The 26626-nt window shown below is 52.2% G+C and overlaps 1 protein-coding gene across 4 annotated transcripts in view; it reads right to left on the bottom strand.

Moving 5' to 3' along the window:
- ARFGAP2 (ARF GTPase activating protein 2) overlaps window positions 1-26626 on the bottom strand; it is an 885096-nt gene that overhangs the window by 143055 nt on the left and 715415 nt on the right. For all 4 annotated transcript variants that reach the window (XM_069623180.1, XM_069623182.1, XM_069623181.1 and 1 more), the window contains one exon: window positions 3540-3649. In XM_069623180.1, coding sequence (XP_069479281.1) covers window positions 3540-3649 — 110 coding nt within the window. The remainder of the gene's footprint in view (window positions 1-3539; window positions 3650-26626) is intronic.

Genomic DNA, 26626 nt, shown 5'->3' with positions numbered 1-26626 from the left:
TCCGACGGGCGAGCAGGGGCCTGCGTCGGGGTCCATTCCGACGGGCTGGCCTTCTTCCACGCCTAGGCCGTGGCTTAAGACCTCAATCAGCTCCTCTTCTGAGGTTGAGGCCGAATCTACGACGACGCCCTGCCCCCCCTTCTTCTTCCCCACGGAGGGTTTCACGGGGGTCCTATCGATGGGCACAAAGGAAGACTCCCTCCGCGGAGGCAGGGAGATTCTGGGCCCTGAGGTCGCCACCACTGGTGTAGCCACCACAGGCTGAGCCAGGGCCGCCGCGACCGTTTCGATAGAGGGCTTGGTCGGATGGATCAAGGCCTTCACCACCTTAGGTGCGCTCACCGCCTTATCCTTGAGGGAGGGGGCACTGCCACGCTCCTCCTCTGCCTTAGAGCTCGACCGGGGCCTCTCCAGGAGCTTCGCCGGGTGCTCGGCCTTCCTCTTACCCGACCCAGAGCGTTGGCTCGTGGTTGATGGTGCCGGGGAGGGTGCGCCCTGCCTGGCGCCCGTAGAGCCCGACCGTTCGGCGCTCCCGGTGCCAGCGGACTCGCGGTGCTTGGCCTTATGTTGGGCCCCCGTCGCCGGGGCGCCCTCAAAGGTCTTAGAAGACCGCTCGGATTTCTTCTTCTTCTCGCCAGACGGGCTCTTCCCTTCCAGCCAGTTGGCGAGACGTTGATGGCGGTCCTTCATGGTCCGTTCCGACATGTTGCCGCAAAACGCACAGTCCTTCTCCACGTGCGTCTTGTCCTCATGAAGGCAGTAAAGGCAGAAAGAGTGTTCGTCCTCCTTGAAGACGTTCTGCAGCTGGCATCCAGGGCAGACCCTGAACAGCTTTCCGGGCGTCGAGCTTCCCTTCTCCTGGGCCATCTCCGAGACCGGGCCTGAGAAGCTTCTGGAGTCCTCCGAAGCGTAGCTCGACGAAATCTTCACCCTTGAGGGGCACAGATGAATCCGACACGGGTCCCCGTTGATCGGATGTAGGATCGGTGGAGCTTGAGGCTCTTTTGACCGAAAGAATCGAAGTTTTTTTGTGAAAAAGCGCGAAAAAAGCACTAACGCTCGAGAGCAATAGCATGAGGATCCCAACACATGAACGTGCGGTAAAAATCTGAAGATGGCTGCCAGAGGCGGTGCTTAGGTAGAGGGCAGTCATTGGCTGTGGTCAGTATGACGCAGAGACCAGTGATTGGTTATTACTACGAAAGACAGATCAGAAACGAAACTGATACTGGTTTTTTCTTTACCGAGGATTCCCAGCCTGACGACGGGGAATATTCATGAGCATGTGAATCCATGCCAGACCCCATGCTGGAGAAATACCAGTAAAACATACTAAAATATGAATGTTCACTTGAAGAATTTTCAAATTGCTTTCTTCAACCTTTAATTAGATTTACTTACATTTTGTAGATGCATTAGTGACAGTAGATAGCAAAGTACATCCGTTTAGTTACCGTAACATTGTGTGACCTTGTGGTAGCAAAGACGTGTATCCCACTTCAAGCGGAATATCAGCAATGCGTTAACCCGACCAGCTGACTGGACGCATCGGATTACACTGTACGCAACGCAACGGCAGTTGGCCTTATCAGCGTTCCTTCCGTATCTGAGCACTTTCTTATATACACAGAGCTGACAGTGAGCTGAGCCATGAAGTCGAAGAATACATCTGCTCGGATGTGCTACGCTGGATGGCTTGAAAGGTATTTAATATTCTTAAATACCAACAACGTATCCATGAGGCATATTTATTCTATGTGGCTGCGAGGGTTGAGACAGACCGAAACGGTCCGTGGTAGTTGTTATCAATTCCGAAAATAAACTCCCACGTAAATACGAATGAAGATCATATATTAATAAATATTGCAAAATGCAGTTGTTCCATAGTGCGTTCAAGAGAATTATATCTCCCCAGCTCCGGAGCTCTCCAACTACGTAGCCACCACCCCCTACCCCCGTGGCTTTCTTTTTAAGTCTAGGGGAGCCCGGGATCTGTTCGGCATGACTACATTGATTTTGTGGTTTACTTACCTGTATGCACTGCGACTTCTCATTAAATAAAGGATAAAGGTTTATTTTATTTATTTGATACTTATATAGCGCACAAAACCCAGAGGTATCTAGGCGCTTTTAACTTAAGAATTGAAGTGCAGAAGATAAGTACATGGTGCTCATATCCATTGAGCCTGACCCCATGTTGCGGGGTGGCAACAGCACACAGATACAAAGTCAAAATCAGTGGGCAAGTACATGGTGCCTACCCCATGTTGCAGGGCTGCGGCAACCCACAGATGCATAGTCAGATAAATAGGCTATATGGTGCCTACCCCATGTTGCAAGGCGGCGGCAGCACACCTATGATGCAGAGTCAAAATCAGTGGGCAACTGCATGGTGCCTACCCCATGTTACAGGGCGGCAGCACACACAGTTGCAAAGTCAAATCAACAGGTAAATACATGGAGCCTAACCCATGTTGCAGGGCGGCAACAGCACACAGATGCGAGGTCAAATCAATGGGCAAATACATGGTGTCTACCCCATGTTGCAGGGTGGCAACAGCACACAGATGTGAGGTCAAATTGATGGGCAAATACATGGTGCCTACCCCAGGTTGCAGGGCGACAGCAGCACACATATGCAAAGTCAAATCAATGAGCAAACACATGGTGTTTGCCCCATGTTGCAGGGTGGCAACAGCACACAGATGTGAGGTCAAATTGATGGGCAAATACATGGTGCCTACCCCATGTTGCAGGGCGGCAGCATGTATATGCAGAAATTAATTGAGGGGTATAATCCAGTTTTGAGGGTAGGATCGGGAGGAGTGGTGGGGTGCACACAGCATCACAGGCAACCAGGTGGGGGGGGGGGGCACACACAAAATCACAGGCGGCCAGGTGGGGGGCACACACAATATTACAGGCTACCAGGTGGTGTGGGGGGGCACACACATCACAGGTGACCAGGTGGGGCTCACCTCACGGTCCGGGTAACGAACAGGGAAACAAACAGGGGCCTTAGAAGGTGGGCCTTTCACTTTGTCTAGTAGTAATACTGTGAGTCTATAAACACTAACTTGTACAGAGGTTTGGGCTTTTAAATGTATTTACTGTATATGTAGGGCCTATTAAAGTAATCATGGTGTCATCACAGAACATTTTGAGATGGCAAAGTCACATGTTTGGGCTTTGAAAAGTTATAGACACATCGACACACACACCTTTATTTATAGGCCTAGTGTAAAAACGTGTGTCTACCACAATTAAGCCTTTTCACTAGGTCTACTGGTATACTATCCATAGCAATTGGGCTCCAGCAAGGCCAACCAGAAAACATAGGGACAGCGAGGCTATATTAGGCACAATCTGCAGGCCTAGTGTGTGAAATCTAGAAGGGCTCTGACTAAGTTCGGCGGTTACTATCGAAGACCACTAAGCAAACCATTATTTGCCATATTCACTAAAGGAGTAGTGACGGTTATTCACATCCATTAAATATTCTGTGACATACTCCCCTGCTAATATAGATCGCAACTCACCTGGAGGGAGCTCATGACGCCATTTGCAAGGACAGCCATTTTGCCAGCTACTGACTTCACTCCTTCCTTAAACTGGGCAATGTCCGGAGAGGGCAGAGAATTTCCGATGGCTATAAAGAAGAAAATGTTTAAGAAACAACAACAAAACTTGGGAAACACTAACCACAGTTACACATCCATTGCAGACAATGCATAGGTTTGTGGAGTGTGTGGAAATGTGCGTTTTTAAGTGTGTGGAAGTAACCAGGCACAGAATCCAATGAAGGATGCAGAAAGGCACATCAAAGAAAGAAGTAGTATCATAACAGATGTTAGGAATGATGTTGACTTCTTACTGCTTTCCCTACCTAAGTCATCGACAACAAAAAAAGAGTTGTTATTGTTTAGAACCTTTGATGACTTTTGAATGTAAGTGAAGCCCTCTTGCTCCACTAACCTTGCTAAACTCATCTGTTTTGGGGGCACTGATCAGTCCACAAGGCTATCAGTTGAGGACAACTGTGTTCTCCATTGTAAAGTTCTTGATTTATTTTTCCTGCACAGATCACCTTCAGTGAAGTGTGGTAGGGACACTGTGTCCCGGCAACTTTGTTTTTAGCTACTTTGTCTTACTTGCATTTAATTTATTTATTGCATTTAATTATACGCCCAAACCCAGAGGTATCACGGCATAAATTACAGTTTTGTAGTAGAAAGCTTTCTGGTTACGGGGAAAAAGTCAGGTAATAAAACAGAAACAATGGCATTGTGGTTACAGAGCGAAAGGTTGACAGAATTATACATGAACAGTTACAGTAAATCAATTACATCAACCATATAGTTGTGGGCGAGACTTGGGATGCGGTTGGGTTACAATTTATTAAATAGCCAGGTTTTTAGAAGTTTCTTAAAGTGGGTGTGGGATGGCTCATTGCTTAGGTTTTCAGGTAGTGAATTCCATATTCTGGGGGCTGCTACAGGGAAGCTGGACTCTCCTGTTCTGAAATGTTTGGAATAACAATGAGTGCTAATGTTGGATCTAAGGAGTCTGGTTGAAGTTTTCTGAGTGAGATATTTATTCAGGTAGATGGGGACGTTTTGGGTAATGAATTGGTGTGTGGTGTTGAGTTTTGTGCTTTAGTCTTGCTTGTATGGGTAACCAGTGTATCTCTCTCCTAAATTGTGATATGTGGTCATGATGCGCCCAGGATGGGCTAGTGGCAGAGAATACTTACACAGCCTTTTCTTTTTTAGTCTTGTGCACTTTTGTATTTTACTGCTTAATGATAGATATATATATATATATATATATATATATATATATTACACACACGACAATGCATTACTTACCGTAAAAGCATTTCTGATGGTTGTATCTGCTTATATTCACATGGTGTGCATAGTCCGACATCCAGTGGTCACTGGGGAGTATTGCATTTTGTTTTTCGTAGTCGAAAAGGGGACGTCGACAAAGCGTGTCTGTAACACTATCCCTATAGTGATGTGCAGTGTACCCACAACCCCTCACGCGTCGAGGTCCCTCTGTTTGTATTTTTTCTGCCCTGAGGGAGCCTTCTATACGTGAGTGAGTACAGAAAAGAGAGAAAGAGATGTAGAAAGATGTCTATGTTCCTTCCATCCGAGCGGGGAGGAAGGGTGGGAGCATGTGAATCAAAGCAGATACAACCATCAGAAATGCTTTTACGGTAAGTAATGCATTGGCTTCTGATGTTTGTTAATCTGCTTAGAATCACATACTGTGCATAGACTAGCGAGCAGTACCCGGAGTTGGAGGTGAGTTGTGAGAATGAACAGTAGAGAAAAGATGTCTTAATACTGCTTGTCCCACCTGGGAATCAGATCTAGAGTGAGCATCTAGACAGTAGTGTTTTGTAAAGGTGTGTACAGAACTCCAGGTTGCCGCTTTGCAAATGGACTAAAGGGGAATGTTTGCAATGAATGCTATGGATGCCCCAGTGCCTCGAGTAGAGTGTGCTCTTGGCTTGAAGGGTAGTTCTCTCTTAGCAAGAGTGTAACAGAGAGTGATGCATTGAACAATCCATCTAGATATAGTGGACTTTGAGACTGCATCTCCTTCTCTTCCTGCTGCCACCGAGACAAAGAACTGATTGTCTTTCTCAGTGGCCTAGTTTTTTCCATATAAAACCTGACAGCTCTGCGCACATCAAGTGTATGCAGGCTATTTTCTCCCAAATTGGAAGGGTTTTGAAAGAACGTTGGTAGTTCTACTGACTGGTTGACATGGAATTTCGCTATGAATTTCGGTGCAAACCTTGGGTGTGTGCGTAGAACCACCTTATCTTTGTGAACTGTTACAAAGGGGTCTAGAATAGAAAGAGACTGTAGTTCACTTACTCTCCTAATGGAGGTGATAGCTATTAGGAAAGCAGTCTTAAGAGTGAGGTCCTTAAGAGTTGCCTTGTGCATGGGTTCAAAGGGTGAGCCCATGAGCCTGGTAAGTACCACATTAAGGTCCCAGCCGGGAGCTGGGTTTGCTATCGGAGGGTGTATTCTCTTTATCCCCTCCATGAAGGCTTTGATAACTGGGACTTTCCACCATGACACCTTAAGTTGAGAGGTGGTGTATGCAGAAAGTGCCGCTAGATGGACTTTAATAGAATTGAACACTAGACCTGAGTCCAGTAAGTGGGTCAGGAAAAGGACAATTTGTGTGGGAGAGCAGTGGACTGGGTTGATGCTCTTACCTCTACACCAGATGACAAATCTCTTCCAGTTGCTAGAATAGCAGTGGCGAGTGTTGGGTTTTCTTGCTTCTCTGAGAATGTCCATGCATCTTTGTGGGAGTTGTAAATGGCCAAATGCTATGACCTCAGGAGCCAGGCTGCTAAATTCATGTTCTGTGGGCATGGGTGTAGTGTCTTGCCCTTGTCCTGTGACAGCACGTTGTACGGGCAGGGCAGTTTCACCGGTGGGGACAGGGATATTTCCATCAGGTGCACAAACCATGGTTGGCGGGCCCACAACGGGGCTATCAGTATCATGGTGACTGGTTCCTGGTGCATCTTGTGCACTATCTTGTTCAGCAGAGGAGTCGGGGGGGAAAAGCGTAAACAAATTTCCCTGACCATGGTATCCAGAGACCGTTCCCCTTGGAGCGGTTCTGTGGGTATCTGGAGGCGTAATCTAGGCATTGTGAGTTCTCCAGAGTTGCAAACAGGTCTATTTCTGGGAAGCCCCATTGTGTGAAGACGTCGAAGACGATGTCTTCGTGTAACCGCCATTCGTACTCTGAGGGCAGAGGGAAGTCTCTGCTGAGTTCATCTGCTAGCAGATCGAGTTCCCCTGGTACATGTTGTGACAATAGGAACATGTGTCTGAGAGCCCACTTCCAGATGTTCTGGGACAGCTTGGACAGTCCTGGAGAGTGAGTGCCCCCTTGCTTGTTGAGGTAGTACATGGCTGTGGTGCTGTCCGTGAGGACCATCACTGTTTTCCCTTGCAGGTGTGTCTGGAAGGCTTTTAGTGCCTTGAACACCGCAAGTAGCTCCAGTAAGTTTATGTGCTTGGAAGCTACGCTCGGAGTCCAAACTCCGTGAGCAGTTTGATGGGATAGGTGAGCCCCCCATCCTGTGAGGGATGCGTCTGTGGTTAGAGTGGCGAATGGTTTCCCTATTACCAGGTTTTCCTTCGACCACCACCGTAGCGAGAGAACCAAGGCCTGCGAGACCACCACTAGATCGTCCCATTGTCCACTGGCCTGACACCACTGGCTGTTGAGCCACTCTTGCATTGGGCGCATGCGCAGGCGAGCGTGAGGTACCAAATAAATACATGACGCCATCATTCCTAGCAAGCACATTGCTTTGCGTACCGTCACCTCTCGACCGGCCACATATTGAGGGATCTGAAACAGCATATTTTGGACCCTCTCGTTGGAGGGGAAGACGAGGCCGTCCTTTGTTCGAATTAGAGCCCCTAGGAATTGTTTGATTTGGCTGAGGTCAAAGCTGGACTTCTTCTCGTTGATGGAGAAGCCCAGTTGGAACAAAAGGTCTACTGTCTTCTGAGTGTTTGAGAAGCATGTCTCTTAAGACTCCCCTGTTATGAGCCAATCGTTGAGGTAAGGGTATACCGGTATGGACAACCTGCGCAGGTGGGCCGCTGCCACTACCTTTGTGAATACCCTCGGTGCAGACGCTATGCCGAAGGGTAGCACTTTGAACTGGTAGTGTTTGCCCTCTATCATGAACCTGAGGTATTTTCTGTGCGCTGGCAACATCAAAATATGAAAGTATGCATCTTTCATGTCCAGTGCTTTCATGTAGTCCCCCTGAGATAGCAGGGGAATTACCTCCTGTAATATTATGATACGAAATTTTTGTGGTTTTACAAATTTGTTCGCTGGGCGCAGATCTAGTACAGGGCGCATGGTTAGGTCCTTTTTGGGTACAAAGAAGTACACTGAATAAATACCTTCCGTTACCTGAGATAGGGGCACGACCTCTATTGCTCCTTTCTGTAGCAGCTGTTCTACTTCTTGCAGGAGGATGACAAGGTGTTCTGGTGACAGGCGTCGTCCCCTTGGAGGTCTGTATGTGGGGGACCGATTGAACTCTATACAGTACCCATGGGTTATGCTGTTATTCCCTCCCATGCTGATAGGTACGATGTTATCCGGCCCCCAACCGGAGACGCATAGGAGGGGACACAAACCTTCGGGTCATTTGGTGTTATTTGCCGGGGTGTCTCTGGGGCTGGAGCCCCGGCCTCTGCCCTTGCCACGGTGTTGTCCTCTTTGGTTATACTGGTTACCGGTACCCTGATTAGAGGGCCAGTTGCCTGCAGTGTAATGCTGTTGCTGCTGCTGCTGGCGTTGGCCACCAAAAAAGCGCTTGTTGCCAAATCCCAGCCTGTTTGGAAGCTTTGAGATTTGGTCTAAGGTCTTTATGGTGTTGAATGCTTTCTTCGCATTTTCCAGTGCATCGTCCACTGCCCTTCCAAAGAGATTGGACTCTTCTATTGGCTTATTAATGAGTGACGCCTGAATTTCTGCCTTGAAACCAGAATTGCGAAGCCAGACGTGACGCTTCAGCAGAATTCCCTGCACCAAAGAACGGCCAGCAGTTTCTGCCGCATCAAGAGTTTTCTTAATGATGCTCTGGGTTGACCAGAGCTCCTTCTGTAACTGTAGCCGATAAGCGAGTTCTTAGAGGTTCAGGGGCTTCTTCGATGTCCTGCTTAAGCTTTCCCCATTGAGCATCAGCATAGCTTTCCAGCAATGTATTATTATTGGCAATCCTAATTGAAAACGCTGCCGAGGCGGTAATTCTTTTGCCCAAGGCATAAAGCTTTTTCCCTTCTTTATCTGGGGGTGCCTCGCTGGTTGACAGTGGAACCCCAGCCCTCTTCCTTGTGTTAGTCACCACTAAGGAGTCCGGGACTGAGTGACCCCTGATATATAATGGGTCTGACTGAGAGGGTGAGAACAATTGCTTGATTCTTGGATTGACCCCTCTTACCAGCGCGGGGGTGGACAGCGATGGGGGGAGTTGTCTCTTAACCGAGGCGAGGATAGGAATAGTTTGACTAGTGGGAGGTTTTTCTTTAATAATCCTTTCAACAAAATCAGTATCTGGGGGTGACCGCACCCAGTTTCAACTTCAAAATGTGCTGCTGCCTTCCTTAGTAGCGCATTGAAGGTGGGCTGATCGTCTACTGGAGATGGGTTCCTGACCGGTGTGGTCTGAGAAGAAATATCTATAATGTTGGGGTCTGTAGACCCTGATGGCGACTGCCAGGGCTGTGAGCCACCTTCACCTGGGTGGTCTTCGTAGCCCTCCTCACCTATGTTAGTGTCATCATGAAAACCTTCTTCCTCTTGTTGGTCTTCATTATTCACAAACTCATCTTCTCTTTGGAAGTGAGCGTCCTCTTCAGTGTGGTCGTAAGAGTTCATTTCTTCCTGTAGGGGGTTAAAGAGCTTCGGGTATTTGGCCTTTGGCCCCTCCTGGAGTAACTCCATTGGCCTCTTGGGTGTCCTATTTTCTGGGATGGCCATGAACCTATCTAGCTTGTCCATACATGACTGGAACCTCTCTACAGTCCAGTAAGGTACGCCAGAGCGGTCTGGGAGTGAAAAGGGAGTTTCAGCTCCCTGTAGTTGCTTAGTTCTGCCCCATAGCGTCAAAGATAGGGTCGCTTTGCCTTCTGAGAAACCTCCTCGCTGGCTAGGGTCTTCTGTCGACGGTGGGAACTGTCCCAGCCTACCCTCCGGCGTCCTCGGCATTTCTTTGGCCTTGTGAGCGGTTTTCGACGTGTCACCCGCCGTCCGTCTCTGGCCATCTTTAGAAGCTATACGCGCGAGGCTTTCGGCGATCAGCTTCTCTGTCGAGGGATCGCTCGCCGTCGCGCTAGACAGTGCCGAGTCTTTAAAGTTTTGGGTTTAAGTAATTTACAGGCCGCACAGCCGTCCTCTTTGTGATCGAGGGGCAAGCAACGGTTACACCGTTTATGCTGGTCTTTACAGGTAAACTTGCCCTTGCAATGCGGGCAAAACCTAAAGGGCGTCCTCTCCATAGCTGAGGGCATGAAATGTGATTACGACCTCGAAAGAGAGGGAGGGGAAAGAAAAAGGCATTCTCAGAATGTATTCTCAAACAAAGTAATGACCACACAACCCCACTCTCCCTACTGCGTTAGGCTGGCGAGGCCAGGCCACGTGTTCGGCAGCGCCGAAGGATCTCCTCCGCTCGTCCCTCCGTCGAAGATCTTGCTCGGCTGAGAACAGCTTGGCAGCTACGTCGAGGGAGGGATCTATGTAATAGTTAATAATAAACGACCAAGGGTCGAGGAAATGATTTTGCAATGTCTCTCGAGGAGCTCTGCATAAAGGCGACCAATATCTGGGCGGAAAAAAACAATCTGAGGGACCTCGACCCGTGAGGGGTTGTGGGTACACTGCACGTCACTATAGGGATAGTGTTACAGACACGCCTTGTCGACGTCCCCTTTTCGACTACGAAAAACAAAATGCAATACTCCACAGTGACCACTGGATGTCGGACTATGCACAGCATGTGATTCTGAGCAGTTTAACAAACATCAGAAATATATATCAATCATAGGACTCCAGTACTATGTTAAGTGGAGTATTGAGTTCCATAGGAAACCCATAAAATGTATTGCTAATGTTTTATTCGTATGACTGATTTGGCTGAAATGTTGCAAATAATATTGTACTCATGGCCCCCCCCACCAGATTGGAAATGTTGACAACGATCTGTTAAAAAATTAAAGAGTTATTAGGAAGTAAACAATAAAAAGCTGTTTCTGCCTAGTCCCTATACATTTTCCCAAGATAAAAAGTCACATTTTTGCTCAAGTACACGCCGAAACCGCTGGACGGAACTGGACCAGGTACAAAATGACTTGGGCACAAAGCGTCGACTATTTCCGGGAGGGGTCTAGGGTTATTGCATCTAGTAGTTTCTTAAATATTTGAAAAAGCGTCTGCCCCCTTCTCCCAAAATGATAGCTTTATCTTCCCTGGTGCATTGCAGCACAGACGCTGACAGAATTTTCAGAAATTAAGAAGCAGTCATGTTTTCCCAAAATTCTATTGCTAATAACTTTTGACTCGTTGGATCGATTTGGATGACATTTTCCCCAAAATAGTTTTTCATGAGCCCAACTGAACTATGAACGACTTGTTACAAACTGAAAAAGTTAAAAAAAAACATAAAAAAATGCTTTTTTCAGCCAAATCGCATTCATTTTTCATTAGAGAAAGTGCAGTTATTGAACAGCCGTAGCGAGAAAACCACTTGGCAGATTTGGACCAAATAAACAATCTGGGCAGAAAGCGTTCACTTAATTTCCTTGAACGGGGTGCCCTCTGCGCCTTTAAACCTTTATATCGGTATTGGTGCGTTTCAGCAGAGAAGCTGAGAAGGTTTAATAGCTTTTGACTTGCAGGATGGCTCTTGATGACATTTTCTGAACCACAGATTCTCAAGGGCCCCCTCTCCCCCCCCTCCGCCGGACAGGAACTGTTGGGAACTATTTGTCATAAAATGAAAAAGTTATTAAGAATGGTTTGAATGGTGTATAGTGCCACAGCATGAATAGTGTGGGTCCAAAAGAAACCTATTGGTCGAAGGCCATGGCTAGTGGCCTGGTAGTGATTTCAAATATACACTGGGTGCGGGTGAAGGCTGTGCTCACTGGCCAGGTCTAAAGACTTCAGCCATGGCCACCTATTGGGTGTAAAATATATATATTGGGGAACATATACAATGGACACGGTCGAAGTCCTTTGCAAGTGCCCCGTAAAAAAAACTATGGTCAGCACTACAGATAAGGGGTGTATCGGCCACTTTTACGCCCTAAAAACAGACAAATACTTCTAAAGAAATAAAATTAGGGAGTAAAAATGCTCCCAACAAAAGGGAAACGGAGCATGCCCACTGCGTTCATCCACACAGCCCCATGGATATGGTTTTTAGGTAAAAATGAACATTTCATGTTCATGAATAACTTGATGCAAAAAAAGATTCTTACAAAACATTTCTGTTTTATCTGTAAGATAAAAGAGGTGATGGCTGGAAAGTTTAGAATTACTCTTAACATTTGCCATTGGTCTGGGCAACCCTCTAGACCATCGTTCTTCATTTGCCAAGCCATTACAAAAGGGGAAAGACCATATGCAAATCGAGCTTGGTCCCACCCCAAAAGGGGCAGCCCAAACTGCTTGGCCACATCCCTTCTGCATGGACCACAACCATCCCCCAACATGTTTCAGCCTCATTGGGCCTCATCAGTGAGGAGTAGCTTGTGTCTCTAGGCCCAGCAGGCACGGGACCCACGTCTGGGCATACCCGTCTCACTCTGGGTGACTACAGCAAAACAAAAGAGGCGATGGCTGGAAGGTTGACAATTACTCTTAACCTTTGGAATTGCTATGGGCAGCCATCCAAAGCACCGTTCTTCGCCTGCCAAGCCATTACAAAAAGGGAAAGACCATATGCAAATCAGGTTTGCCCCCCCCCCCCCAAAATGGGCAGGCCAGCCCAAACTGCTTAGTCACATCCCTTCTGCACCGGACCATAAGCATCCCCAAGCATGTTTCAGCCTCGTTGTGCCTCATCAGTGAGGGGTGGGTCTCTAGTAAAATTTTACTCGCTTATTAAATACTGCCACTGGGAACGGGTCTTACTTTTTTTACTCCCTAAAAAATAATTTTACTCCCAACTTTAAAAAAATAGGGAGCAAAATACTCCCACTTCAAAATCTGGAGCACCGACTATGGTATAACAAAACCCTTGAAAGTCACTGAAAAAAAGTTTAGTTAAAGTGCAGTTAAGTTGACCAGATTTAATGCACCCAAACCCTTGAAATTCAGCGGATGTGGGAAGTCATGACCAGTTTAACTCGGTGTGTTCCCTTTGCAAAGCCAGTGAGCGCATACATATTGTAAAAGAAAGGATTCATAATGACATACAAAATGGCATTATGAGGACATAGCATTATGGGGACATCAATGCGAGCGTGCCGAGTTAAGCTGCCCACATCCGCTGAATTTAAAGGATTTTGTTGCATTAAATCTGGTCAACTAACTGCACTTTAATTAGCATATATTTTATTTATTTTCGCATTTATAGCAGCGCATTTAACTCAGAGCCATCTAGGCACTAGTTACAGTTACATAAAGGTTACCGTGAAGTACAATACTTTAAACTTAAATCTTTCAAGACATGCCCCACTTACTGGGTCCATATGAAAGCACAATGGGCATGCAGGGTCACAGCCAAGAATATGTGGGGAACAGTAACACACTAGGCCCCATAGGGACATTATTTCACTAGTCCAGGATTTGACATATACAGTGTGTTCAGTGAACATGGCCAAACCGCGCAAGCCAGCAAAGCCGCAGCCGATGGTGCCAGGGGCCACATCAGCTGTGTGGGGCATTGGAGGCTGTGCTCAGAAAATGTTTGTCCTCACAGCTCCCTCGCTGATGGTGATAGTGATCCATGGCTAGCAGCACTCTGGCATCTGGTCATCCAGCTCGCCTGCTCTGCCAGTGCGTTTGTTGTGCTTGGTGTGCGTAGCGACCCCAGGGTAAGCAGCAGTGTCTGCCTAGCTATGGTTATCTAGCTTGGTCACCTTTGCTGACTCCCTGCTGCCGCTTAGGTTTTTCACTATCTGAAGTGGTATTGGGTCTTTTGCTGGGTACACCATCCTTCTTTCGCTCAGCTCACCCGCAGAGGAAGCAGCTTCTCTGCTGCCTCACCGCTGTCAGGGTCACAGTCCTCAACCCATCATCAGCTCAGCTCAACCGCAGAGGCTTCTCTGTTGCCTCCCGCCGTTATTGCCGCCAAGGGCTGCTATCCTCGGCTCAGCATTAGCATCCGTCTCTCAGGAGGCGGTTTGGGTGGATGCCCGCCATCTTGGCCACGTGGCCCAGCGGGCCCTAGCCCCCCTCCCTTCTCTGCCTTTCCTCTCTTCTCCCCCAATGAGGTTTCTAGACAAGTCCGATATATGAAAACCTCATCTAAACAGGTTCTTCCCTGTTCTTCCAAAAACGTCAAGGACCAAATGGACACCCTCGTCCCAGCCTTGGCTGACTTCTGCAACCACACATTCGCCTCCGGTACCTTCCCCTACCCCTGAAGCACTCTTGTGCACCCTCTTCTGAAAAAGCCCTCAGCCGACCACTCCCTTCTGGCTAATTATAGCCAGATCTCTATCACTCCTTTCCTGGGCTAACTCCTGGAAAGGCTGGCCATTTCAAAGCTTAATCTTCACACTGAATCGGTTGGCTGTCTCCATGACCATCAGTCTGGTTTCAGAGCAGCCAGAAGCAAGGAAACTGCTCTCATGAACATCCATGAAGACTTGCTCTCTAACCTGGATTCTAATCTCCCCTCTGTCCTTGTCCTACTTGATCCCTACTCTGCCTTTGACACGGTTAACCATGCCATCCTGCTCAACCGGCTCCTGTGATACCCAGATTATCACGATCAGGCTCTGGCCTGGTTAGGAACAAGTTACTAACATGTAACAGTTGTTCTCCAGCATGGGTCTGGCATGGATTCACATGCTCATGAATATTCCCTGTCAGGCTGAGAATCCTCGGTAAAGAAAAAAATCAGTATCAGTTTCATTTCTGATCTGTCTTTCTTAGTAGTAACCAATCACTGGTCTCTGGGTCATACTGCCCCCAGCCAATGACTGCCCTCTCCCTAAGCCCAGCCCCGGGCAGCCATCCTCAGATGTGGTAACATGTAAAGTGGCAGAATGACCAAGTGAAGAGCCGCAGAGGGGTAGGAGAGAGGGTTCGCATGTGAATCCATGCCAGACCCATGCTGGAGAACAACAGTTACAGGTAAGTAACATGTTCCTTCTCCAGCATGGGGTCTGGCATGGATTCACATGCTCCTGAATATAATACATAGCAGTATACACATGCACAACCACGGGAGGTGGCAAGGCTCAACATTAAGCATTACATAAACTCAACATTAAGCAACTCTTACCTCCTCACCAGGCCCACCTTTAGGCAAACGGGTTGCGCAGCACTGCTTGGCCGACTCTGGACTCCTCCCTGGAATCCCGGTCGATGCAGTAGAACTTTGTGAAGGTGTGCGTCGACCTCCACGTAGCAGCCCTGCAGATGTCCAGCAGGGGCACACCAGACAAGAACGCCGTAGTAGCATCGATCGCTCTGGTCGAATGGGCTCTCGGACCGCCAGGCAACGGTCGGTTCGCCAACCGATGACAGTGCAGATGCAGCCGGAGAGCCATCTGGAAATGGAAGCCTTCGAGAGGGCCTTCCCTTGATTCACAGGTCCAAAGTTCACAAAAAGCTGTGATGTCTTCCGAAAACTCTTCGTGCGGTCCACGTAGAACTTCAACGCTCTAGCCATATCCAGCAAGTGCAAAGTCCTCTCAGCCGGCGACAAAGGCGATCGGAAGAAAATTGGCAACACCAAGGCCTCATTGAGGTGCAAGTCTAATGGCACCTTGGGCACCACCCTCGTCTCGTGGAAAGTCAAGAATGGAGGCTTGCAGGGTAGGGCCTGGATCTCTCCCACTTGTGGTGCGGAGGTGATGGCCACAAGGAACGCTGTTTTCCACGACAGAAATTGCAACAGTGCCGAATATAGAGGCTCGACTGGCGGCCCAATAAGCCTGGTCAGCACCATGTTGAGCTCCCACGCCAGAGCCTTCACCGGCAGGAACGATCGAAACAGTCCCTTCATAAATTACTTCACCAGGTGATGAGACCAAGCTACAAAACCATTTTATTAAAAATTACACAGTCAAAAGCGGGATGAGGATCATCCTGCACGGGACCTCTTGAGTTGGTTGACGAGTCGGAGCAGCAACGGCAACGGAGGTAACGCATACAGGAACAGGCCGTCCCATGGGAACAAGAAAGCATCGCCCATGCTCCTTGGCTGGGGAAACCTGCTGGAGAACCTCTGACACTTGGAGTTCGTCGCCGTGGCAAACAGGTCGATCTGGGGTTTCCCCATCGTTGGAAGAGTTGATCCACTTGATCCAGATGCAACTCCCACTCATGCACAAGCGCAGCTCCCTGCTGAGTGAGTCGGCGATGACGTTCTTTATTTCTGCCAGATGGAAGGGTACCAGAAACATCCCCTGGGCGACGGCCCAGTGCCACAGATCCTGGGCCTCCTTGGATAGGGTTGGGGATCTGGTGCCTCCCTGCTTCCGGATGTAGATCATCGTGGTGGTGTTGTCGGTCAAGATCCTTACCACCTTGCCATTGAGGGACAGGAGAAACGACCAGAGAGCCCAGAACACTGCTCGGAGCTCCAGGATGTTGATGTGGAGTGACCTCTCCTCCGGGAGCCAAAGGCCTCTCGCGTGCAGACCTCCGATGTACGCTCCCCATCCCTCCAGGGAGGCGTCCATCGTCACCGTCTCCTGATGTACCGGGGTTTGAAAGTCCTTGCCCGCCGCGAGATGCACCATCGAATCGCTTGGCGGAAAACCTCGTTGAGTGGGATCCTGTCTTCGAAGCTGCCCGTCGCTTGTATCCAACGGGGATCGAGGAACTCTTGTAGAGGACTCATCCGTAGCCTGCACAGGCACACCAGGTAGATGCATGAGGAGATCATTCCGAGCAGGGACTTGATGGATCTCACCCTGGCCACGCCCGTGGCCAACAGGCGCTGCACCTTGCCCAAGATGGCCTTCGTCCTCTCCTCCGAAGGCGAGGGCAATCGCGCCACTGTATCAAGCTTGGCTCCCAGAAACAGTGCGACCTGTGATGGGACCAGGTGGGATTTCGAGTAGTTGATGGAGAAGCCCAAATCCGTGAGAAGTTGGACGGTCTCCGCTGTGTGTCCTATGGCGAGTTCTCTTGTCCTTGCATGGATGAGCCAATCGTCCAGGTTGGGGTAGACGTGGATCCACGCAGCCGCGCCGCCACTTGTGCGAGGCACTTGGTAAACACCCTGGGTGCCAACTTCAGCCCGAATGGCAGGGCCTTGAATTGGTAGTGCCGCCCTTGGACTACGAACCTGAGAAACCTTCGGTGTCCTTTTAGAATGGGGATGTGGAAATAAGCATCCTCCAAGTCCAGCGCCGATAGGAAGTCGCCCTCCTCCAGCTGTCGCAGCACGTGCTGGAGGGTGATCATCCTGAACTTTTGTGCCTTGATGTACTTGTTTAGCCGCCGCAGGTCCAGTATGGGGTGCCAACCGCCTGTCTTCTTTCTGACGAGGAAGTACCTTGAGTATACTCCGGAGCCCCGGGACCTCTTCGGGACAAGCTCGATGGCACCCTTCTTGAGCATCGCCCTTACATCTAACAGCAGTTGAGGGATGTGATTTTCCTTCCTAACCACAGGAGGAATGTGGGAGCAATTTCTTTGAAATTCAGAGTGTACCCGTGGACCAGGGCATCCAGCACCCAACGGTCGGTGGAGATGGACTCCCACACGCCGACTAACTTCGCCAGCCGGCCTCCCACCGGGGTACTCCGGTGGGGGCCCGACGCTACGGCCGGTTCAGTCCTGCTTGGAGGCGGCCTTGCTGCCTTGGCCTCCTTGTCGACGAGGTCCTCCTGACTTGCCGCGTCCTCTGTAAGCCTCCTGCGACGAGGAGTGGGCCGCCTAGCGGTACGCCGAGGAGCCGCCACCGGATCCCTTGGAGGCACCCTGTCTGCATCTGGCGTTCTGAAAGGGCGGCTGTTGTTGCTGCAACACTCCCAAGGCCCGAGCCGTCTCCGTGTCGGTCTCCATGGCCTGAAGTGACTCATCCACTGTGTTTCCAAACAGGTTGTTCCCGTCGAAGGGCATGTCCAAAACTCTGGTTTACACATCCTGGCGGAAATCAGTTGTCTTGAGCCATCCCCGCCGTAGAAGGTAAACACTGTTGCCCCACTGGCGGAATCCGGTGTCAGCGATATCCGTGGCCACCGTTATGGCATGGTCCAACGCCACCTCACCTTCCTCTAGGATCTCCAGGGTCTCCGACTTCTTGTCGTCCTTTAGGAAGTCCAGCAGGGGAGCGATCTTGTACCACAGCTCCCTGTCATAGCGGGCCACAATCGCTAGGGCGTTGGCCGCCTTAATTGTCATCGCCGCAGACGAGATGACTCGTCGTCCCATGGCATCCAGCTCCTTTCCCTCCCGTCAGGTGGGGAGGTCGAAGTTGAGGATGATGCCCCCGCCGCCTTCTTCTTGGCCGCCGCTGAGACGACCGAATCCGGGGTCGGCTGTGCCCTAAGGCACAAAGGGGCGGAATCGGGGACCCGGTACTACTACTCGTACCGATCCCTCTTGGCAGGCGTCGTGGTCGGGTCCTCCAGGAGAGCAAGTCCCTCCTCCCAGATATCATCAATCAATGGTACCGTGAGGACCGTCTTCCTCTTGGCCTTGCGCCGCTGATAGAGGAAACCTTCCTTCTTCTGTTCCTCAGGGCAGAGCTGAAAAAGCTCTGATGCCCTGGCAATCATGGCGTGGAAGGAGCCAATTTCGTCGGGCAGGGAGGGCCGAGGGGGTGGTGATGGAAGGCCCATCCTGTCGTCACCACCGTCGTCATCCGTCCCCATCGTGGCCGTATCCGTTACCGTGTCGTCCTTAGGATCAGGGGAAGGAGATGACGGTTGAGCGGGCCGCGAGGGCTTGAAAGGTGGGGGTGAGGGGGAGGTATGAACTCTCCTCTGCTTGTTTGGAGGGCTTAACGACAGGCCTGGTTCTGCTGGGTCATCTGTTGGGGTGAGGGGCAATCTTGTCCTTATCTATGTCCATAAGGTTTGGATTGCCATCAAAATGGCCACCGAGTTGTCATGAGGCTCGGGCACTGGTTGCGACGGGCGCGATGGTTAGCCTGGGGGAGACTCGTCGGCGCCACCCTTGCTCTCTTCGTCCGCCTCCTCGGTGTTCCTCCCGTGGGATCGGACCTCCTCAAACCTCTTGTTGAGGCCTTTCACGACTTCAACCAGCTCCTCCTCAGAGGCTGTGTCCGTGTCCGTAATGGCCACTGCCCCCGCCCTCTTTTTCCTCCGGGGTCTTCACGGGGTCTTATTGATGGGCTGAAAAGAGGATTCCCTCCATGGTGGCAGGGAAACTCTGGGCCCGAGGCTGCCTCCACTGGCGTAGCCTCCACGACTCCCTCGATTGAGGCCTTTGCCGGGTGAATCAAGGCCTTCACCACCTTGGGTGCGCTTGAGGCCTTCATCTTGTGGGGAGGGTCACCGCCTCGCTCCCCCTCGGCTGTCTTCAAGATCGACCGGGGCTTTTCCAGAAGCTCACCCGGGTTCTCAGATTTTCTCTTCCCCGAGCCATAGCGTTGGCTCGTGGTTGATGGTGTCGGTGAAAGCGCGCCCTGCCTGGCAGTCAAGGAGCCTGACCCTTCGGCGCTCCTGGTGCCCGCGGACTCGCGGTGCTTTGCCTTCTGTTGGGCCCCCGTCGCCGGAGCGCCCTCAAAGGACTTAGAAGACCGCTCGGACCTCCTCTTCTTCTCACCTGCTGGGCTCTTTCCTTCCAGCCAGTTGGCGAGGCGGATACACCGATCCTTCATGGTCCGTTCTGACATGTTCCTGCAAAACGCACAGTCCTTCTCCACATGCGTTTTGTCTTCATGAAGGTAGTAGAGACATCTCGAATGCTCGTCCTCCTTGAAAACATTCTGTAATCCGCATCCAGGGCAGTTCCTTAACAGCTTGGATCCGGTGTCAAGCTGCCCTTGTCCTGGGCCATGTCCACGAGGTAGGCCTCAGATCTTCTGGAAACCTCCAAGGAGCGTAGCTCAACAATACTTCACCCTTGAGAGGCGTAGAAAACTCCGAAACGGGTCCCCGTTGATCAGAAGTAGAAACGGTGGAGCTTGAGGCTCGATTGACCGAAAAAATGAGATTTAACTCTTTGAAAAATCGCAAAATGCAGTAAAATCTCGAGAGCTAAAGCACGAGGACTCCCAACACTTAGGGAGAGGGCAGTCATTGGCTAGGGGCAGTATGACCCAGAGACCAGTGATTGGTTACTACTACGAAAGACAGATCAGAAACGAAACTGATACTGATTTTTTCTTTATCGAGGATTCCCAGCTTAACGACGGGGAATATTCATGAGCATGTGAATCCATGCCAGACCCCATGCTGGAGAAACTTCTTTCCTCTCTGACCGACCCTCCTATGTCTAACTTGGGTCCTTCCTCTCCTCTAGCTCTCTGTCCACCTGGGTTGCTCCCCAGGGGTCAAACTTTCTCCATGGTTGTTTAACCAATACCTGTCACCTCGCCTACCGCATTGCTGCATTCTGTGCCAACTTCCAATGCTATGAGGATGACACCCAGCGCGCTTTCAGGCTCCCCACTGCCGCCTTTTCTTTTCTCATCTCGGATTGTCTCTCTGCAATCGAAGAGTTGTATGCCGCCAATGATCTCTGCCTGAATGCCAGCAAGACAGAGATCCTTCTCATTGACACACCTGCACCCCTTTTTCCCCCTCACTCTCTGGCCGCCCTCCTCCTGCTCCTACCTGCGAGGCTAAGAACCTCAGGGTTATCTTCGACTCCACACTCGCCTTCTCTCCTCACATCTCTGACGTCTCCAAGAAGTCAAAATACCAACTGCACCTCCTCGGAGGTATTCTCCCTCTCCTCTCCTTCCCCCAGAAGCTCACTGTTTCTACAGCTCTGGTTCTCTCTAGGCTTGACTACTATAACAGCCTCTTTTTAAATCTGCCTGCCTCTACACTCCGTCTTCTGCAACTCATCCAGAACTGGGCTGCAGGACTTGGCCTTAGGCTCACGCCCAAGGATCGAATCTCTCCAGCACTGAAATCGCTGCATTGGCACGCAGTGGCCACAAGGATCAAATTCAAGACCTTTTGAATTGTCCACAAGGCCTTCTGGGGCCTGCAACCAAAATATCTGCAGCTTTCTCTTCTGAAATATCTTCCTACTGGATCCCTTCGCTTCTCCACCTTCAACTCCTTGAAGGTCAAGCGCTTTTCCAAGCAACAAGCTGTGGGCAGATCTCTGTTCGGTGGTTGCCTTCCTATGGAACAGCCATCCTGCCTCTCAAACTTGAGCAGCACCGTCTCTGGTACCAGAAGCAGCTCAAGACTTTCCTCTTTGCTTCTGCCTTCTCTCCCTCTTCCCTGCTGATGGAACAAGTTACTTACCTGTAACTGTTGTTCTCCAGCATGGGTCTGGCATGGATTCACATGCTCATGAATATTCCCCGTCTTCAGGCTGGGAATCCTCGGTAAAGAAAAAACCAGTATCAGTTTCGTTTCTGATCTGTCTTTCGTAGTAATAACCAATCACTGGTCTCTGCGTCATACTGACCACAGCCAATGACTGCCCTCTACCTAAGCACCGCCTCTGGCAGCCATCTTCAGATTTGGAAGCACGTGAAGTGGCAGTATGACCAAGTGAAGAGCCGCAGAGGGGTAGGCGGGAGGGTTCGCATGTGAATCCATGCCAGACCCATGCTGGAGAACAACAGTTACAGGTAAGTAACTTGTTCCTTCTCCAGCATGGGGTCTGGCATGGATTCACATGCTCATGAATAAAGAATACATAGCAGTACACACATGCACAACCACGGGAGGTGGCAAAGGCTCAACATTAAGCATCACATAAACTCAACATTAAGCATCTTACCTCCTCACCAGGCTCACCTCAGGCGAACAGGTTGCGCAGCACTGCTTGGCCGACCCTGGACTCCTCCCTGGAATCCCGGTCGACGCAGTAGAATTTCGTGAAGGTGTGCGTCGACCTCCACGTAGCAGCCCTGCATATGTCCAGCAGGGGCACACCAGATAGGAACGCCGTGGTAGCTGCGATCGCTCTGGTGGAATGGGCTCTCGGACGGCCAGGCAGCGGTCGGTTTGCCAACCGGTGACAGCACATGATACAGCCGGAGAGCCATCTGGAGATGGAAGCCTTCGAGAGAGCCTTCCCCTGATTGACAGGTCCAAAGTTCACAAAGAGTTGTGACGTCTTCCGAAAACCCTTCGTGCGGTCCACGTAGAACTTCAGCGCTCTAGCTACATCCAGCGAGTGCAAAGTCCTCTCAGCCGGCGACGAAGGCGACGGGAAAAACACAGGTAACACCAAGGGTTCGTTGAGATGGAAGTCCGACGGTACCTTGGGCATGAAGGAGGGGTGCGTCCTGAGCACTACCCTCGTGTCGTGGAAAGTCAAGTACGGGGCCTTGCAGGAAAGGGCCTGGATCTCTCCCACTCGTCGTGCGGAGGTGATGGCCACAAGAAAAGCTGTTTTCCACGATAGAAACTTCAACGGGGCCGAGTGCAGAGGCTCGAACGGAGGTCCCATGAGCTTGGTCAGCACCACGTTGAGCTCCCACGCCGGGGCCGGAGCCTTCACCGGCGGGAACGATCTGAACAGTCCCTTCATGAACTCTTTCACCAGACGATGAGACCACAAGGACGTCCGGCCCGTGGTTCTGGTGTATCGGGAGATCGCAGCAAGATGAATCTTGATGGACGCGTGTGCCAGACCAGCTTTGGCCAGCGTCAGCAGGTACGGCAGTACTTGGGGAGCCGTAATCCGTAGAGGGTTAATCTTCTGTGCGTGGCACCAGACAGAGAACCTCTTCCATTTGTGCCCGTAGCATTTAAGAGTCGAGGACGCCCTGGCCTTTGCAAGAACCTCTCTGCAATCGGCCGGTATGTCGTATCCTCCAAACTCTAGCGCTGAAGGAGCCAGGCCTGCAAGTTCAGCGACTTCGGGTCGTGGTGGAGGATGGCGCCTCCTTCCCTGGAGAGTAGATCCGCGTCTGCCGGCAGCTTGATCGGCGGGGACGCTGACAAGTCCAGAAGGTCCGGGAACCATATCTGCCTCGGCCACGCAGGTGCGACGAGGATCATCCTGCACCGTGACCTCTTGAGCTGGTTGATGAGCCGGATTAGCAGAGGCAAGGGAGGGAACGCGTAGAGGAACAGGCCCTCCCAGGGGAACGAGAAAGCATCGCCCATGCTCCTCGTCTGGGGAAACCTGCTGGCGAACCTCCGGCACTTGGTGTTCGTCGCCGTCGCGAACAGGTCGATCTGGGGTGTGCCCCACCGTCGGAAGAGGCGATCCACCAGATCCTGCCGTAGCTCCCACTCGTGGCACGAGCGCAGCTCCCTGCTGAGTGAGTCGGCGATGGTGTTTTTTATCCCTGATGTAAAACATGGTGGTGGTGTTGTCGGTGAAGATCCTCACCACCTTGCCCTTGAGGGACGGAAGGAAGGACCTGAGGGCCCAAAACACTGCACGGAGCTCCAGGACGTTGATATGTAGGGACTTCTCCGTCGGGAGCCAGAGTCCCCTTGCGTGCAGATTTTCGGTGTGCGCTCCCCACCCTTCCAGGGAGGCATCCGTGGTCACAGTCTCCTGGTGGGCTGGGGTCTGGAAGTCCATGCCCGCCGTCAGATGCGCGCGGGTGCCCCACCACCGTATCGCTCGTCGGAAACTCTCGTCGAGCTTGATCCTTTCCTCGAAGCTGCCCGTCGTCTGGATCCAGCGCGCATCCAGGAATTCTTGCAACGGGCGCATCCGGAGCCTGCACATGGGAATGAGGTAGATGCAGGAAGACATCATCCCGAGGAGGGACTTGATGGACCTCACTTTGGCCGCGTCGGCCACCAACATCCGTTGCACCTTGCCCAAGATGGTCCTGGTCCTCTCCTCCGACGGGGAGGCCAGAAGGGACACTGTGTCGAGCCTCGCTCCCAGAAACAGTGCGACTTGCGCGGGCACCAGGTGGGATTTGGCGTAGTTCACGGAGAATCCCAGGTCCGTGAGGAGTTGGACGGTCCTTGCCGTGTGGACCACGGCGAGCTCCCTCGTCTTGGCGCGGATGAGCCAGTCGTCCAGGTAGGGGTAGACGTGAATCCCCTCGCGGCGCAGCTGCGCCGCCACCGGTGCAAGGCACTTGGTGAATACCCTGGGTGCCGACCGTAGTCCGAAGGGAAGGGCTTTGAACTGGTAATGACGCCCTTGGACCACGAATCTGAGGAATTTGCGGTGCCCCTTTAGGATGGGAATGTGGAAGTAGGCATCCTCCAAATCCAACGACGATAGGAAGTCTCCTTCCTCCAGCTGACCCAGGACGTGCTGGAGGGTGACCATCCGGAACTTCTGCGCCTTGATGAACTTGTTCAGACGTCGCAGGTCTAGGATGGGGCGCCATCCTCCCGTCTTCTTCTTCACGAGGAAGTATCTCGAGTAGACTCCGGAGCCCCGAAGCCTCTTTGGGACGAGTTTGATGGCGCCCTTTCTGAGCATCGCCTTTACCTCCAGGAGAAGTTGAGGGACGTGAAGTTCTTTCCTGGCCACGGGGGGGACGCGCGGGCACCTTCTTTGAAACTCGAGCGCGTGGCCCCGGGCCAGGGCGTCCAGCACCCAACGGTCGGTGGAGATGGACTCCCACACGCTGACGAAGCCCGCCAGCCGGCCTCCCACCGGGGTGCTTCGGTGGGGGCCCGACCCCACGGCCGGTTCAATCCTGCTTGGACGCGGCCTTGCCGCCTTGACCTCCTTGGCGACGACGGCGGGGTCCGCTAGACTTGCCTCGTCCTCTGTAGGCCTCTTGCGACGACGAACGGGCCGCTTGACGGTAGGAAGCGAAACCGCCGCCGGAACCTTTGGAGGCGCCCTTGCCTCCGCCGCTCCGAAAGGGCGACCGTCGTTGCAGGACTCCAAGGGCCCGGGCCGTCTCCGTATCCGCCTTGATGGCCTGAAGGGAATCGTCCACCGTCTTCCCAAACAGGTTGTTCCCGTCGAAGGGCATGTCCAGGACTCTGGTCTGGACGTCCTGCCGGAAGTCCGTAGCTTTGAGCCATCCACGACGTCGAAGGCAAACGCCGTTGCCCAGCTGGCGGAACCCAGTGTCGGCGATGTCCGTCGCCACGGTGATGGCGTGGTCCGAGGCCACCTCACCTTCCTGCAGGATCTCAAGGGCCTCCGCCCTCTTGTTGTCCGGCAGAAAATCCAGCAGGGGAGCCATCTTGTACCAGAGCTCCCTGTCGTAGCGGGCCACGATAGCCAAGGCGTTGGCCGCTTTAATCGTCGTCGCTGCCGACGAGATGACTCTACGCCCCATAGTATCCAATTTCTTTCCCTCGCCGTCTGGCGGGGAAGTCGATGTGGAGGCCGCACCCCCCCCGCTTTCTTCCTGGCTGCCGCGGAGACGACGGAGTCCGGGGTAGGCTGCGCCCGGAGGCATAGGGGGGCCGTGTCCGGGACCCGGTACTTTTTCTCGTACCGGTCTCTTCTAGCTGGCGTCGTGGAAGGGTTCTTGAGGAGGGAAAGGCCCTCATCCCAAATGTCGTCCAACAGAGGCACTGCGAGGACCGTCTTCCTCTTGGCCTCGCGCCGCTGATAAAGGAAGCCTTCCTTTTTCTTCTCCTCAGGGCAGAGTTGGAAAAGCTCGGAAGCCCTGGAGATCATGGAGTGGAAAGATCCGATCTCGTCGGGCGGAGAGGCCCTGGTGGGAGGCGACGACGGAAAATCCTAGTCGTATGCCTCGTCGTCCGTACCCGTCGCTGCCGTGTCAGTCCCCGTATCATCCCCTCGGGTGGACGGGGAGGAGGGCTGGAAGGGGCGCGACGGTTGAAAAGGAGGTGGTGGATGGATCCTTCTTTTCTTGGTAGGGGGAACACCAGAAGGTCCCAGTTCTGGATCCCCCGACGGGAGAGGTTCCTCCGTCGGTAACGGTAGCCTCGTCCTTATCTCGGAGCATAAGGACTGTATGGCCAACAAAATGGCCGCCGAGTTGTCTTGCGGCGCTGGCAGAGGGGAATCCGACGGGCGAGCAGGGGCCCGGTCGGTATCCTCGACGATGTCGTCGTCGTCACCTGCGTCGGGGTCCATTCCGACGGGCTGGCCTTCTTCCACGCCTAGGCCGTGGCTTAAGACCTCGATCAGCTCCTCTTCTGAGGTTGAGGCCGACTCTACGACGACGCCCTGCCCCCCCTTCTTCCCCACGGGGGGTTTCACGGGGGTCCTATCGATGGGCACAAAGGAAGACTCCCTCCGAGGAGGCAGGGAGATTCTGGGCCCTGAGGTCGCCACCACTGGTGCAGCCACCACAGGCTGAGCCAGGGCCGCCGCGACCGTCTCGATAGAGGGCTTGGTCGGATGGATCAAGGCCTTCACCACCTTAGGTGCGCTCACCGCCTTATCCTTGAGGGAGGGGGCACTGCCACGCTCCTCCTCTGCCTTAGAGCTCGACCGGGGCCTCTCCAGGAGCTTCGCCGGGTGCTCGGCCTTCCTCTTACCCGACCCAGAGCGTTGGCTCGTGGTTGATGGTGCCGGGGAGGGTGCGCCCTGCCTGGCGCCCGTAGAGCCCGACCGTTCGGCGCTCCCGGTGCCAGCGGACTCGCGGTGCTTGGCCTTATGTTGGGCCCCCGTCGCCGGGGCGCCCTCAAAGGTCTTAGAAGACCGCTCGGATTTCTTCTTCTTCTCGCCAGACGGGCTCTTACCCTCCAGCCAGTTGGCGAGACGTTGATGGCGGTCCTTCATGGTCCGTTCCGACATGTTGCCGCAAAACGCACAGTCCTTCTCCACGTGCGTCTTGTCCTCATGAAGGCAGTAAAGGCAGAAAGAGTGTTCGTCCTCCTTGAAGACGTTC

This window comes from Ambystoma mexicanum, chromosome 11 (assembly GCF_040938575.1).
Source record: "Ambystoma mexicanum isolate Mex_15411 chromosome 11, UKY_AmexF1_1, whole genome shotgun sequence".
NCBI lineage: Eukaryota > Metazoa > Chordata > Amphibia > Caudata > Ambystomatidae > Ambystoma > Ambystoma mexicanum.
This window is presented reverse-complemented; position numbering and strand designations above follow the sequence as displayed.